This window comes from Teleopsis dalmanni, chromosome 2 (genome assembly GCF_002237135.1).
Source record: "Teleopsis dalmanni isolate 2A chromosome 2, ASM223713v2, whole genome shotgun sequence".
Classification (NCBI taxonomy): Eukaryota; Metazoa; Arthropoda; class Insecta; order Diptera; family Diopsidae; genus Teleopsis; species Teleopsis dalmanni.
The window spans coordinates 156,718,124-156,734,801 of NC_051847.1; the positions used below are offsets into that span (position 1 = coordinate 156,718,124).

The 16,678-nt window shown below is 29.5% G+C and overlaps 1 protein-coding gene across 1 annotated transcript in view; it reads left to right on the forward strand.

Moving 5' to 3' along the window:
• Positions 1-1,212: 1,212 nt before the first annotated feature.
• Positions 1,213-16,678, forward strand: part of LOC119685969 — a gene marked incomplete at its 3' end in the record, with an annotated part of 70,983 nt that continues 55,517 nt past the window's right edge. The window contains 1 exon segment of the mRNA XM_038100402.1: positions 1,213-1,789. Within this exon segment, the coding sequence (XP_037956330.1) occupies positions 1,732-1,789 (58 nt within the window).

Below are 16,678 nucleotides of genomic sequence, written 5' to 3' on the forward strand. Positions count from 1 at the left end.
TACATAAGGGTCCAACAGATATACCATAAGTTGGCACCACTAAGTTCTGAATAAATGGATATCTCTATACAAGCGTCAAGAATAGTGGTTTTCTGAAATAACTATACACACAATCAAACTATGCGAATTCTGCTGTCAGAGCACTAGGTTGTCTTGTTCTAAAATTGGACAAAAACTTACCAGTCAGCTACTTCGACTAATGCGTAACCCCTAAGCACTATGGTATCAGTGCTGACGGATCACTGCATAATAACTTTTGTCGTGGTACTGGCTATTTATTGCTGAAAAAGAATTGTACTCCTTCTTATGTACTCAGTGTCCATCTTCTGCTAGAAAAATATCTAAAATCTTCAGGGCTCTTTTTGTTACCGTTCTGCTCAAGCTGTCAAGCTCCCGGAAAATAAGGGTTTTTGTCAAGTTTATAAAATTGTTAGGTTGGTTCGTCTTTATCTAATGGAGAAGAGTCGTTACATTTTCGGCATTGCTCGTACGATGACTTCTAGTCTATGTATGAACAAACGCTAGTTCTGTGTTTTCACAACTAGCCATTTTTTGTGCTCACGTAGGCTTTGGGTACAAGGAATCCACTCTAATTTAATCTGACATATACAGGCAATCCTCAATTATATTTAATCAGCAGTTTTTATTAATATTTTTTTTAATTCACCAGAGAATATGCTGAGAACTTGTTTTGAATCAAAAGTAATAAATAATTTTTGTGTATGTTTTGATTTTATTTTGTTTATTATATTGAAATTGCATCTAGTCTACTTAAACTATTTGATACTTTAACAAATAAACATTAAATAAGTCTAGCAATTTATACAATTCTTATACATTTTAATAATATAATTAATAATGCCAAATTTCTACCATAAAACATTGAAATTACAATTTGATATTAAATTTTAAAGGAGCATAATAAGTTGGTTATCTGTTGTGTCAGGATTTGATCATAAAATTATTTATTACTTATAAATTACTTTACTTATTATTTTAAATTTTATAAATAATTATTAACATACATATGTGTATTATATGTTCATTTAATACATACTAATCATTTTTGAACAAAATTAAATTGTAATAGAATATGTATCTTCCGTCAGTTGACATTTAAAGTACTTAAATAAATGGCAAGAAGGATTATTTGCAAAATAGAATAAAATGCGATATTAAACCCTTGTATGTGTTTGTCTTAACTTTTACTAATGTGCAGATAAAGTGTATTCAAATGTGATTTATAAGGCTTAAGCGGTATTAAATATGAAATAAATCAACAAAATAATTCCAAACATAAACACAGTTATGCAAACAATGCGTGAAGATACAAACACCTGCAGTATGCCTGCGTGCTACGAGAAGGATATTTCAGTTGCGTGTGTTATCCTTAGGAAATATATGAAATTTCAATAAACAAAATTTGTATAAAAGTTATTTATAATCCACAAGTAGCAAATAAACGTTTGTGTGTACGCACTCGAGCTTCCAGCTACAAAGAAAATCTGCAATTACAATAGTTGCAAACGTTGTGGAGAGGAAGAGCAGCAGCATTGTTCGGTATTGGCAAAAGTGTGAACTAAAGTTTCTGCAAAACAAATATCAAAAAAAATAATACCAACAGCTGCAGTAACACAATTGGGACTGCCACGGGCAACAGACAAGCAGCCAACAACCAACAGCTAACAGCTAACAGCCAACAGACACAAGACGCTCCACAACAGTGAAAAAATGGATTCGAAGAGCTTCTACATTTTGACATTGCTGGCAGCTGTCACTTTAAGAACGGGTAAGTTTGAATTCCTTCTTATTACAATTTTATTCCATTTTATTTATTTCTGCTATCAACAATACAAGAATCCTTAAAGGAAAATAATGTTTTCATATCGAAGATATTTTTTGATTTAATTTTCAAGAGTGAAATAAACGAAGGATGTGAAAGATACTTTAGAAAATTTTTTAATTAGTGATATATCTAATATAAAAATATACAACTGTGACTTAAATTTAATATAAGTTAATGATATACACTATCTACATATAATATTTGAATTAAAAAGATTGGTTGGTTTTATGATCGGTCGCCTATCAATACTACTATAATTTTTATTAATTCTATCGTGGCTCTGCCTAGTAGGATTATCGTTCTCGTTAGATTGTAGCACGGCTCTGTTAGTTTCAATTTTTCGCAGTCCTTTTCAGTTTTCCGTTTACTGTTCAGAAAACACTTATAGATATATTATTTTGCATCTTGTAAAGATCACCTTCTGCTGAAGGTGGCTGTGATCATTGTAATCCACGGTCCCCTGTCATCGAGATTAATAATATGTCTGTTCTCTTCTATCCAAGTAGAGCGTAAAAAATATGAAGAATATTATTTTTGAAGATCAATCACCAAGCTTTTTGGTTGGTTGCAGTGACAGGCCATTAGATAACTCCCATGTATCTTAATTATTGAATTTTTGCTGTTTTGCTACCATATTCCTCGCAAGAACTACTAATATAGATGAATACAAGGTGAGATGAAAAAACTGCAACCAACTTCAGACTGCTGTCATTTCTAAACCGCTCGTCCCACAGCTGTCAGATTTATTCTAGTGACAGCTCATTATATTGTTTACAAGCGCACAAAAGCATTTTGGTGGGAATTTTTCAAAAAAAAAGTTATTTGTGATGGAATTCAAGCGTGATAGTGTGATTGCTTTGCATTTGGCTGGAAAACCACAAGTGGCTATCGTTAGAGCCCTCCAGCATTTAGAAGTGAATAAATGTTTTGTGTCTCGTACCATCGCTCGTTACCATGATACTGGTAGCGTAGCCCGACGTCAAGGAAGTGGACGAAAAAAAACAGCAACATCGGCAGAAATGGTTCGAAAAGTGAAAAAGCGAATTGAACGAAATCCGCGTCGCAGTGGACGAAAAATGGCTCGTGAGCTGAACATATCGCAATATGCCATTCGGCAAATATTGAAAAATGAGCTTGGACTAAAGCCATTCAAGTTCCAAAAAGTGCAAGATCTTACTGATGCGCAAAAAAAAGTTAGACTCGAAAAAGCTAAAGAGTTGTTTCGCTTGGCCGAAAGTGGTGAACTGCCGAATTTGGTTTTCTCCGATGAGAAACCATTCGTTATCCAGCAGTTTGTAAACAAACAAAATGATCGTGTTTACTTGCCAGAGAGGTCAGCTGAAAATTTGCAACTTCGGTTGGCCATCACAACTCAAAAGCCGGCCATGGTGATGGTGTGGGCCGCCATAACAGCCGATGGTCGCTCGCCGCTCGTATTCATCGACCGTGGGGTCAAAATAAATGCGCAAATCTATCGCGAAAATATTTTGGAGGGAGTTCTGAAGCCCTGGGCACGCAAACATTTCGGCCGCAGACCTTGGACATTCCAACAGGACTCAGCACCATCGCACTCAGCACGCGCTACCCAAGAATGGTTAAGAAATGAGGTTCCTCGCTTCATTTCCACCGCACAATGCCCACCAAAATCTCCGGATGCCAAACCGTTGGACTATTGTGCCTGGGGTATTTTGGAAAGCAAGGTTGGCACTAAAAAATACCAAAATGTCGATCATCTCAAGCAAGCGCTTCGCCGAGAATGGGACAAAATACCGCAGAGCCACTTTCGGGCAGCGTGTGATGGTTTCATTGGCCGTTTGAAGGCCATAGTTCGTGCCAAAGGTGGCCAATTCGAACAAATCTAAACCGGTTCTCAAATTTGATGTTATTTCCGACATTTTTCGCTTTCATTCAATAAAATTTAAAAAAAATGAAAAAATTATGGCGTTTTACTTTGTTGCAGTTTTTTCAACTCACCTTGTAGAGTAACTATTTTTGAAGATTTAGATCACCAGGCGCATTAGTTCACAGGTTTTTGTTGTGAATTGTCTCATTTTTCCCTGGTCTATGCGTTTGCAAAGAAAGTGCACTCCTAATTCGTTGAAGCTTCTGCATTTTTAGTTAAAAACGATACCCAATTTTTTAGCATGGATACCTAACATATTGACCTGTGGTCTTCCAACATTGCCGTGAGTTTAGGCACTTCTATCTTGGCTCTGTTTGGTAAGGTTTGCGATAGATTATAGCTTGGCCATGTTAGTTTGAAGTTAGTTGAGTTTATATTATGTGTATATTAATAGGAGTAAGATCTTTTAATATGATCATTTATTCTTTCGCATAGGATGCCTCTGATCCTTGTCTAGTCAGCTTATAATTATTTTAATATTTTCCTAAGCCTTGGTGCTTTGCAAATTATATAAATGATGTTTGAACTGGTTGTTTATTGACCTTAGTCTAGTTTTGCATTGCTTTACAAGTTTTGATGAAGTACTGTGACTGAATATTGCAAAAACCATACTGCTGTACTTTCATTTCTAAAATAATTAAGAAGTAATAATAATTAATATCTAAGTAATTACTGGCAAAATTAGCTGTAAACTGGGATTAATTCAGAATGTAGAATGTTCTTACATATACTGTGATCAGGTAATTATTGAGTACGTGATTGATTAAGGTTGAGTTGTTGTTGAAAAGAGGACAAACGTTTTCAATTTTTCTTTTAAAAGATACGCATCTGTTAGTTAAGTATGTCCCATACCCAGTAGGTTGAAATTTTTTAATATGGTAACATTTCTTCTGCTGGATAATTAGTTTTTTTATCCGCTGGATTATTTATATAATAACGATGTATACAAGTCTTTTTTGTTCAACGATGTTATTTTTGCATAGAAAAATATTAATACAAAAATAATATTTTGAGTAAAGATTTTGAAAAACTTAAGGTAAATTTGGCATACATATATCTAAAATATTGAATAATTTGCAGATAAATAAAAGGGATGTGAATTAAAATAAACTTAGGTACTATAAAATAATTTCTTATTGAACACGATATTCAATTTTATATGACCCCCAAAAATGGTTTAATAAAATCTATAAACGCTCTTGCAAATAATCATTTATTTAACAACATGTATCGAATAACCGCAGCAGAAATTCCAATCCATTTATCCAATTACACATAAGAAAGTAAAACCTGAAACCCGAAGTACATCCTAAATTGCTATCCTAAGGCTCTTAAAAAATAGATAATCACGCTTTTAGCTTAAATTTGATAGTTTTTTGCATATTACAGCAGTTTTATACCCAACGTACCACCAAGAGAAGTATTGTGCGGAGTGTAACTGCAACAGTGTGTGTTACTTGATATGGATACCTACCATATATAATTATTTTAAAATATACTAATCCCTAAATGGACCTACCTATTTCAATAAAGCAGTTCACCGCATTGATGTTGCTTAATGCGTGTACTCTTGGCATTATACATACACAATTATGCGTTAATGTACAACCTGGTATGTTCATGTATAGTTGCCTGACTTCCGTACACATCTATCTTCTTGCATTAGAAAACATAACATAAAAAAGTACTAAAATAGATCAGAAAATTGCAAATAACAAACTAAAATGTGAATTATTTATACGAATTCGCCCCCAAACGCAATCAAAGTGCGGAATAAAAGCATGGGAACACTGAAACGCTGGAACATTGATACCGTAAAGCACAAAATGGCTATTTGTTGTTTTCGTGTGCTTGTGTGCGTTGGCTGTGATGGAAGTGGTGCAAGAGTGTCTGCAAGCAGCAATTCCTGTTTACACATTCAAACCAAAAGTTCACACGCACAAACATATACGCGTGTATGCAAATATTTCAAAATCTAAAAATGTTCTCTGGCTGGCTTGGAGTAACAATTTTAAAGTCTAAACTGTGGAGTGTGGAAAAGTCAACAAACCGCAAAAGGACGTAAATAAACAGAAAACGAAAGTTTGCACAAGTGTACCACAAATGTACGAGAACCGTGCAAAAATATTTAAAATCGGTTTGGATGCAACACTCCAAAAAGCAAGCAAAGTGAATAATTATTTGCTCCAAGTATGTATAATGAATAATGCCGCAGTCTTCCTGACCCGAGATAGCGCCAAATCACAGATATAAGCTTTATTGGTATGCAAAAACCAAAACAAATGTTTGACCTAAAGAACTGAATTTAATGCGAAGAAAACTGTTTTGGCATGCAAATAAACAAAGCGGGAAAATCAAATAAATACTCGGAAAATGCAAACGAGAAAATCGAGGAGAGGAAAAGAATATAATGTGAGAAAGAAAAGCAATGGAACAGTGCTGGAGATTAAATTTTAAAAAATCAAATAAAATAACGATAAAACAATAAAAATGTTGAAACAAAAGATGAAGAATTTCACCATTAAATAAATTAAAGAGATTTTTAAAATGATTAATGCGTTTTGGAAATCATAAACAAAATTGGATTTAAAAAATATACGTAGTACTTGAAAATATATTTCTATATTAATAAAAACAAAGGTAAAATGCTCGTATATCTGCTTTATCTTATTTCTATAGAAATATAATCTGCAAAATCATAGCGCAGAATCTCTTTTTCAAAGAATATTACAAAATTTTAAAGTAGCTCTTTATGCATTTATTTATTCAGTAAAATTTTCTTTCGGAAAGTAATGCTTTTGTGAGAGCTTTATGATATTAAATATATAACTATGGTAAATCCCATTATTATTACTATTATAGTTTAAGCTTAATGTGCAGTAAAACCTTTAGGTACGACCAACCTTCCATATAAATCAACTCAATTTTTAACTTTTGAATAATATAACAAGTACTGCAGGTTAAAAAATTGTTAAAATAATTTAAATAATATTTTTGGGACTAAATATTTCAAATCATAGATAATGGATTCTGGGTTTAGTTAAAGCAGATCAACTGCTGAAGGCTTATTACTAGTTATGTCTTTGGGATTTAACATCAGAGATTGCAGTTAATTGATTCTGCATCTGGTAGAAGTACGGTTCATGTCGTGAGTTTAATTTCAGGTTCATCTTTGGTATTTTATATTCCAAATTAGAGGTAATTGGCTCTGCTTATGTTCGCAATATGTCTGTTGTTGTGAGTTTAGTTTTAGTTCAGTTTTCTGAGTCAAAAAACTTTAGCTGTCTTACAACATAATTAGTTCAACAACTAGTCGCAACAGATTATGTAAGTAGTATGTGCTTCATTATTTATGATCTATTAGTAAAGATTTTTAGTAAACTACATTTCAATTTTTATAAAAGCTCTGTTGTATTTACTAACGATATAGTAAAAATGACGACTGTTGGCTTTATGTACTCAAAAAGACAACTTGCTTTTATTTAATATTCTAACACAAACTCTTCAATAAACATTTTTATATAAACTGTGACATGCCATTAATAGAATATGAATTATTATACTTTTTCTATTAAGTTTTGAAACAGTCTCCATCTTAATCTGAAAGAAATTGCATTGGTTTTTAACCTCTCGCATATCTTTTCTAGAAATATGTAAGTAACATTGTTTACTTAGCTAAGCGAATTAAGTTGTTTCTGAGACTATTATTATCTTCATAGAATCTTTTGGGGTCTACTCCGGATTTGCGCGCTTCTGTCTTGGCAATGCAATGTGTTCTTTCTTAATATTGTAGTTTGTTATAACTTGTTGTCTATATCACGGTTACAGAGTTTTTCCTAAATGAGTACCATTAAAGATTATATAAACTCCTTGACTGTTTGATAAGAGAATTGTGTCGAATACAATGGTACTTTTGACCACTGTTCAGACATACTCTAACACATAACCGTAAAATCTATAAGTAGTTAAATAATTGAAACAGTTTTGAAACTGTTGAGCCTTATACAATGATGTCTAATTATTTATTGAAGATTTTTATCCACACTTTGGTTCAGAATATTAATATTTTCAGCAGTACTTTGAAGTTTCTGCCGTGGACTTTATTTGATCCGAATTTTTTCACTACACTAAGAGTGGTTACATTGATTAAATTAATTAAAGATTGATTGACGCTTAGTTTCACATAGTGTGAGAAACATAACTGGAAAGGATTACTTTATTTAAAAATAAATTTTAACAGTTTTCCTATTTGTCAAAACCGGTCAAGAAAGTGGTGTATCGGAATATTTCATAGATTTATGTCAACTCGGAAATTATAGTATATGTTAATTGGATCCTTATATATTATAAGAAAAACTTTTTGTTATATTAAGAACAGTTGTGTTTTCATATATCATAAAAAAACCTTCTTGCTGTCAAAATACCGATACTATTAAGTGTGACTTAATAAACAAAACCAAGTGCAAAGTATTCATTTGGTGGTTTTTTTTAGCAAAACAATGGAGCTATTATGTTAAAGAGACATAATATAATTTTAATTATCCTGTACTACTACTATTATCAGTAAAATATTAGTAGTATTTTCATATTTAAACTTTTGAATACCTAACAAAATAATATGTATTTAAATAAAATAAATAATATTATTCATAAACGTAAACATATACATACTGTTATTATTATTTTCATTCAATTTTTATTATATTTATGTAATTTATTTAAAAACCACACGATACTCTACTCATTTAATATCTGTGCATGATTTATTCTTTCTCATGAAAAATCCTGTTGAGATTACTTCTTATCAGTGCATGGATTAATTCTTGCTGTGATATTTAATTTATGAAATTTATTACCTTCGTGTCTTCTACTAAATTTGGAAATTAGTAATTTCCATGAAATTGAAAGTTATTTCAAAATCCACTTTATTATTTCATCATTTATTTTAAGAAAGTGAGTTTTTTTTTTATTATTCCTTTAAAAGTTAACAAAAGTAAATTTTTTACAATTTTATATTGGCAATTTAATCAAATGTTTCTAATACTAATTATGTCGCCAAAGAAATATGCACCTTATATCAGCAATCGTTTTTACTAAGTATTTAAAAATGATTATTATTTTTACTAAGATTCAAGATGCACTGCGAGCACAATTTATCTATTCTGCATTGTTTTGACTTTTAACACTGAATATTTAGGTTTCCGATGAATTTAATAATAGTATGTTATTTGTTGTTCCAAAGTTAGTACCTCAGGTAACCAGATACTAAAGTTTAGCGGGAAAGTAAGGTACTTTTCCTTACTTAATGTTTCCTGATGCTGAGATGAGAAATATTTTTACTTCATATTTGCTTATACTATCAAGTCAGATGTGCATAAATGCACTTTATTTTACATTATTTATTTTTCATTTTATAATGATCCGAGCAATAATTTTTTAATACACATAAAAGCTCAGGATCAATTAACATCATGTCTACCACTTATTTGGCAAGATAAAGCCATTTCATTACTGTGGTATGTTTCATATCCTGGTACCCATCTGATTAACTTAGTAGTTCCCTTATCTGTCGAGAGCTGTAAAATCACAAATATTATCATTTATTTATAATCATTTTAATAATTTGACAGTCATAAGTATCGGAAAGGTAAAACTTATTTAAGTGATGTTCAGATTGCAGTGGTCTGCCGCGATATTTTCTTATTTGATGTTCTCTTTATTGGGACAAGAAATGGTTTAATTTACAAATTTCTTTTACTCAGATTTTCTAATGATCTTATTTGAGTAATTTCTTGTAAGTTCAAATTACGGTTCATTACGGCTGTGACCATGTCTATTTCTATTTTTGTCAAAATATCAATTATTGTATTACTGTAGTGTTCTTCATGAGATCTATTAGATTTATATGAATACAATAATATTAAAGTTTAAAGATTAGAGGGCCTTTAATGTCGCTGGACTGTCTGATAGTTAACGTACTAGTGATTTCATTTCATCTTCTTGAAACATTTACTCGCATACGTTTTGATGGCATTTATAACTGCCTAAAACATTGTTGGGTTTAACAAAGAAACTACATTTTTTTTTTGAAACTGGACTAAAAATCAGATATATCAGATCAGATACATCAGATATTAATGTTTTTGCTTATGAGATCCTTACCTGCAAAAAGTGTTTTGTTCAATTTTTAATATTAAAATAATTTAAAATTATAAATTATTATATTAATATTATTATAAATAATTTCTATTTTTGTAGACATTTTTTAGCAAACGGAATAAGTGTCAAGTTCGTTGTAGTACTGTTAGCTGTAACTTTTTTTATTAGTGTTGGTCGAGTTACTTGCCACTTTTACTGTGTTTTGTCATTGTTGTTTTTGTTAGCAGTTTTGGCTCTTTTAACTAATCGTTTTGCTATTTTTTTGCCAGTTTTTGTGCTATTTGTAAGCACTTTTGCATACTTTTACTGGTTTTGATGCAGTTAGATAACGCTTTTCAAATAACAGTAAATGAACATGAGTAAATCGATTTGTGTTAGTAAGCTGATCAAAAATATGTAGGTTTTATGTCTTACAAAAATATCTGAAATACAACACTCACAACAGTGTTGGAGAAGTTTAAAAATAAAAGGAAATGTTCAGAATATGTGCCGTATAGAATGTAGAGATAAATATTAAATTATCTGATGATTATAACGCGTAAGTTGCTTTGTAAATACATGTTATATTCAACGGCATTTGAAAAATAAATGAATAGATTAAGAAATACCACACAATATTTCTTATAAGTACCTTAATAATTCTAAATATCGAGAAAATATTTTAATTGTATAAACTAATAAAAAAAATATTTAACTAGTTTTAATCCCACCCATCATTTTCATTCCAGCTACATTTATGTCAATTGCAGTCATTTGTATATATCTTTTGCAATGTATTATGTGTAAAATGATATCACTTTCCTTTTAATAAAGATTTTTAAAAATCACCTTTTTTTTAAAAATACTCAATGATTATTTGAAAATCAAAGTCATATCAAAGTAGAATTTTGTAATAATTATAAATTAATTTGAATTTTTTTATATATAATTGGTTTCGTTTAGCAAATTAGCGTGAACAAGGAAGTCGTACAATATCTCGTTTTTTCTATTGAAATATTTTCAATAAGTCCTTGTACGTGTATATAAAATTTCAAGTTACAATAATAAGAAACGTATTTTGCGTATTTACCATTTTACGCACTTTTATTGACTGACAACAGTTTGGAAGGTAATAAGAACACTTGTACATGCAGGATTATAAAGGACGACAGATGCTCGGTACTCAATACTCAATGCTTTGTGCTCGCATGACAATTTAAAGTGAATCGCATTAAGCATTTAAGCACGTGCGAATGCAAATCGACGAGCTCCGTGTTAAATTACTCGACTCCACAACAAAAAATAAAAAGGAACAGAGGACTGTGTTAAGGAATAAAGTTGCTCATACGCCCAGACTGCCAAGTACGAGTATTAAATGAACAAGTATTCATAAAAGAGATATCGCACTGATATAGTCAAGCAAGTGTTTCTGCATGCTTATTGCTACTCAAAATACTGAAGTGCCTTAAATAAAACTTTTCATTTTTTTTCATTTTTTTTCATTTTTATTGATGTTTAACAGATTTAATTAAAATTTTTGAGTGTTGAATTTTAAGCATAAGTTTTTATTATCCGTATTTTTTGTATTTGTTTGGAAATGGAAATGGGGAAATTAAATGAAAAATGACGAATAAGATACATATATTAAATCAGGCCTATAAAATTATATTAACATTTTTGATTAAATAATCTTAGCCATGATACCGAAGCTTAAATAAGCAAATGCAAATTCTTAAGCACAGAAAGTAAACATTCATTTGGGTGATTTTGATTTGTGGTTAACAAAATCTTGCCAAAATATTTGATTATAAAAATATTTCATTACAACATCAACAACAGTAGCAAAAGCTAAAAGTTTGTTGTCAAACAAAAATGTTAAATCTGTATAATTTTAACAAAACAATGTCTTGAAAAAATTTAATTTACATAATAACTTAAAAACAAAAATAAAATGTAACAAGTAACAGGATACACTAACAAAAATAGCTGACAACAAGACAAATAAAAGGCAAACAAACAGAGGCACTGACAGACAACTTAAAATACAAACAGATATATAAGAATAACAGACAGACAGACAAACAAACAAACAAACTGACAGACAAACAGACAGACAGACAGAAAGACATTTAACATGACTTGTTAATATGCAGGCTGAATTTGCTAAAAGTATTTTCCTCCTCAGACAGTTTCAGGAAATCCTACGCACATTTTCATCGAAACACAGGCATTCACTGAAATTATAGCATTTCTTTCCCACCGTCACATATAGAGACTTAGCAAATACTTTAAAATTAGGTTTCATGACAGGGATGGTTATTAGTTTGTGACAGCTTACTTACAGCTCGAAAACCGACATCATCTGCACTCGCAAGACGATACGCATAAGCTTAAAACTTTTCCGCCACGTTTTAATAGGAATTATTTCAAAATCTAGAAATTTATTCTAGAAGAGATTTAACCTTGAAAAATTTCACCATTAATGCAGTAAAATTAATTAAAAACTTGTACAAACCCTTATGTGCTATTTTTATTCACTCTCATCCGCCCAATAATATGCACCGTGGAGAAAAAATTATTTTCCACTCAACGGGTGGCTAAACTGTTATTCGTTTCAGTAAATTAATTTTTTATTTTCCTTTTCTTATACACCAACTGCTCTATAGAATTCTTTTTCTAATTTTCAATTATCAAAATAATTTCAGAAAAAATGAGAGAAGGACTGCAGTGATAGCTACTAAGTGTAAGTGTGTAGAAGATTATAATCCTTTGAGTTGTAAAACTAATTAATTAGTATTCTCGTGTAATCCTTTATTAATTTCAAATACTCCCAGTTAATTATGTATTGGTGATTTATGTATTTTAGGTGCATTTTAATTTAGATAAATACTATTTTTTTAAGCTAATTTATTTTAATGAGATTTGTAAAACAATAATATATTTTGAAATTTTTTTAAATAATTAAAATTAATTTTTGTAGCCCTAAAATGTAAGTAAAGTACTCAGGTGAAGTACTACAATATTTATTCTATGGCAGGGTTGACATGTAATGTTTACGTATAATTTTTAATGTTTTTAGAATTTCCACTATGTGAGCAGAATATTCAAAAAGGGACAAGAATTCTTGCTTAGGAACAAGATATTCTTGTTTTAGCAATTTCGGCTAAAGGAGCAAAATATTGCTGTCTGTTAAAGTCTAAAGATCGTTTTGAACTGATAATTTTATTGAAATTTGTTCTGTTTTTATGCAATTGTTGTAGGACTTTTGTTTCCGTTATAATACAATTCTTTTACTTAACATAATTTTCTTAATTTATTCTTAACATAATTTATTTAACATGACTTTTTTAACAAACTTGTTTAGTGTTTGATATACCTGTCTTCCATAACTAGGAGATTTCAGGATCCCATGTGTTAATCTTAAGAAAATCATGATAAGTGTCACAATTACAATTGCAGTGAAGTTCTTGCAGCAATGAGGAAATTAATAATAAAAATGCGATCGAATATAAAGAATAATTAAAAATAATAATGAAGTTTGAAAGGTAACATAAATATCCGAAAGTAGTGTTAACAGTATTAAAATGAGTCTGCGTTTCCATTTAACTCACACTTGAAACATAGGAAAAACAGAATACTGCAACACTTCATCGAGTTCAGGCTTACAATAAAGCTGAGTGCTGCTGGTATTGTATATCTTTTATGTTGGCCGCAGTCTTTTGAAAGAATGCCAAAATATCTCCCGTTGAAGATTTCCTATTATCAAACGTTTCAGGTGTTTTTGAGTAAAATTCCCATATGAGTTACATAGGGTTGCTAATATAAATATATTGGTATTAAGTCACTGAAGAAAATGGGATAGATTAGCATTTTTCTCTGCTAAATTTTTATATTAATTAAATTCCAAACGCTATTTAGACCAGTTGTATATATAATTTTTGATTTATAAAAAACCGTTTATAAAAAACGAGCCTTATTAAGTGATTGTTTTACTAAAATGTTTTTTTTTTTTTACTAAAATTCCACTAAATGTTTTTAATTTTCTTAATATTGTCTTAATCAGTATGATAATATAAATAAGTTGGTACTGACAATATATGATATATGTGTCTATGACAATATATGTAGCACCTATGACATATGTATGACATATGCATCTCTAAATCTTTCTTATTAACTACAGTGGTAAAGTTTGGTTAAAAATATGTAAAATATATTTTCTAATATTGATAACTTTCGAATTGTTGACTGATATATCTATAACTAAGCTGTATATTTAGTACAACTATAGTTTTTCATTCATACTCAGATTTTATTTAAGTATTGGTCTGATAGATCGTAAAGTGATGTTAAATCACATATTAATCTCTTTTACAATTTCTTTTAAGTCAAATTTATTATTAAGAGTTATTTCAAGCTATATGATTTTGTTCAGTCCCATCTTAAGTAACTTAAGTAGCTTTTTAGTTTCCTGGATGTGTGAACATTTTTTTCTTACTAATAGTAAAAGTTTCAATTTCATTCTCATTTATTTTCTACTTTTTAATATTTGATGTTATTTTCATTAGCTTCTGTGCAGTCATAGATAAAAACTTTTTATAATTTTTAATATTATTTACTTTTTGGTTTAACTTTCTTTTATAACTTTCGATAGACTTCAGTAATTAAAAATTCCTCTTTTAACTTGTGTTATATTTGCTTATGGTTTCTGAGCAAAATAGTTCTAAATTTCTAGTTTTTCTAAGTAAGTAGTTTTAATTATATTTTTGTGTATATATTATAATACCAATATTAACTATAACTTTTTATCATAAAATGTAAGAAGAGTTGAGAAATTTGTTAACATTTAAAAATATGGAAAAAAAGATAGAATAATTCTTCTATTTTAGTTTTTGATGAAAGAGTGTGTTTAAATAAAACTCTGGAAAATAATGGCAACAAGAATATTACCTTTCACATAAATATACTTGTATGCATATTAATTATTACATTCAACTTTAGCCAACTAATTTTATAACTTTTACTTCAATTTATTAAAGTACAAAAAAATATTGACAAAACAAATTATTTGTTAGTCTTAATCCCCTTGCGGTTTTGTCTATGCCACTGATTTTGTTCACAATGGTTCTATACTTTAAAGTGTTTTGTACTTTTAAGTGTTTAATAATTTTAAGTGTTCTACAATGACAGAAAGTTATAGTATTGGACAAAAGTCTTAACGAATTTTTTGGACTATGCATCATATACACCTAAGCCAAATGTAGTTTCCTTATACATCTAAAGTTAGAATTAACATAGACTTTGACGTTTCGAGTCGATTGTGGTTGGAGGTATGTTTTGACATGATATGTTTTGAATATTTTGTCAAGCATTGGTATAGTTGTAATGAATTCGATTGGATCTATTTAAAGTGTGACAAAATATTTTAGATTTATTTAACATTTTTAAATAATTTTATTAAAAATAAATTATTTAAGGTATTTTTTATGGTTTAAAATAATAGAGATCACATCTAAATAACAATACTAATATAGTACAGTTAAGTAAATAATAAGATAATTTAAAATGTTTTTACTTCTTATGTTTTTGATTTTTATGAAACAAATTTATGAAAATATTAATAGGTCTTTTAATATAAATCCTCTTTGCCCCTTTTTTCATTGTATAAAACCATTGGAACACAAAGTAGTTTGTGCTTCAATTGAATCAAAGTAATAGCAAATTTATTAAATATTTGCCTTAATAAAAAATAATCGGTTAAAAACTATTTATTTATTTAAGAATATACAATTTTTTATGAACATAAGCCAATGTTATATTTAAAATTATATTTAATTATATTTATATTTTTATATTATGTATAATATTTATTATTTATAATTATATTTATATTTAAAATTGGCTTATCATATTTAAATTTTTTTCAAATTAATAACATGCAAAACTCTTTCTTTATTATCATTATATATTTTATTTGATCCTTAAAACCAATAAACTAATTAAATTTATTACATTTTGCCTTTATTAAAGAAATTTTTTTATAAAGAAATTTAAAGAATAAAATATAAATAGCTTTTTAAAAAGATTAAATTACACAACAATCCCTCTACAGCAGAATAAAATTTCACTTTTCCCATTCAACATTTAAATCCACACACGCCCAAAACAACACAACGTATCCAATATAGTACATATATATGTATGTTTTATATACAAGTATATATGCATGTTTACATTTATATATATATATATGTATACATGTTCAGAGCGCTCTTATGTACTTTAAAACTTAACCCACTTGCGCCGGGAGCTTAATGATAAACCATTAACCTAAAATGAACCGATGCACTTTCGTTTTAATTTTAATTTTATCGTATCTGTTTATATTTTCAAGCTTGTAAGTTGCGAGTAAATTGTTTTGCAAAATGCACATTTAAAATAATGCAAAATAATTGCATTTTTGTTTTTCATTTAGAATTCCTTCACAGCCCTCATTAGCGCTTTGAATGCCGCAAGGGCTGCAACTACTCGCACAACCATTAAATTCTGTTAAGCTCTTACATTTACACAAGTCACTTGCAATCCTTGTGCAATCCTTGTGCAATTCTTGTGCACTTCTTTTGTGCACAGTACAGTATATTCAAGATGGTTCTTATAGTGAGGACTTAGCGCCGCAAGTACCGCATACTACGACATTTTTAATTAAGTATTTACGCCTTGTTAGACAGACTCGGAGACAAGGGAAGGAGTATATTAATGATTATCAACATGATAAGAGCATAAGAAAAAAT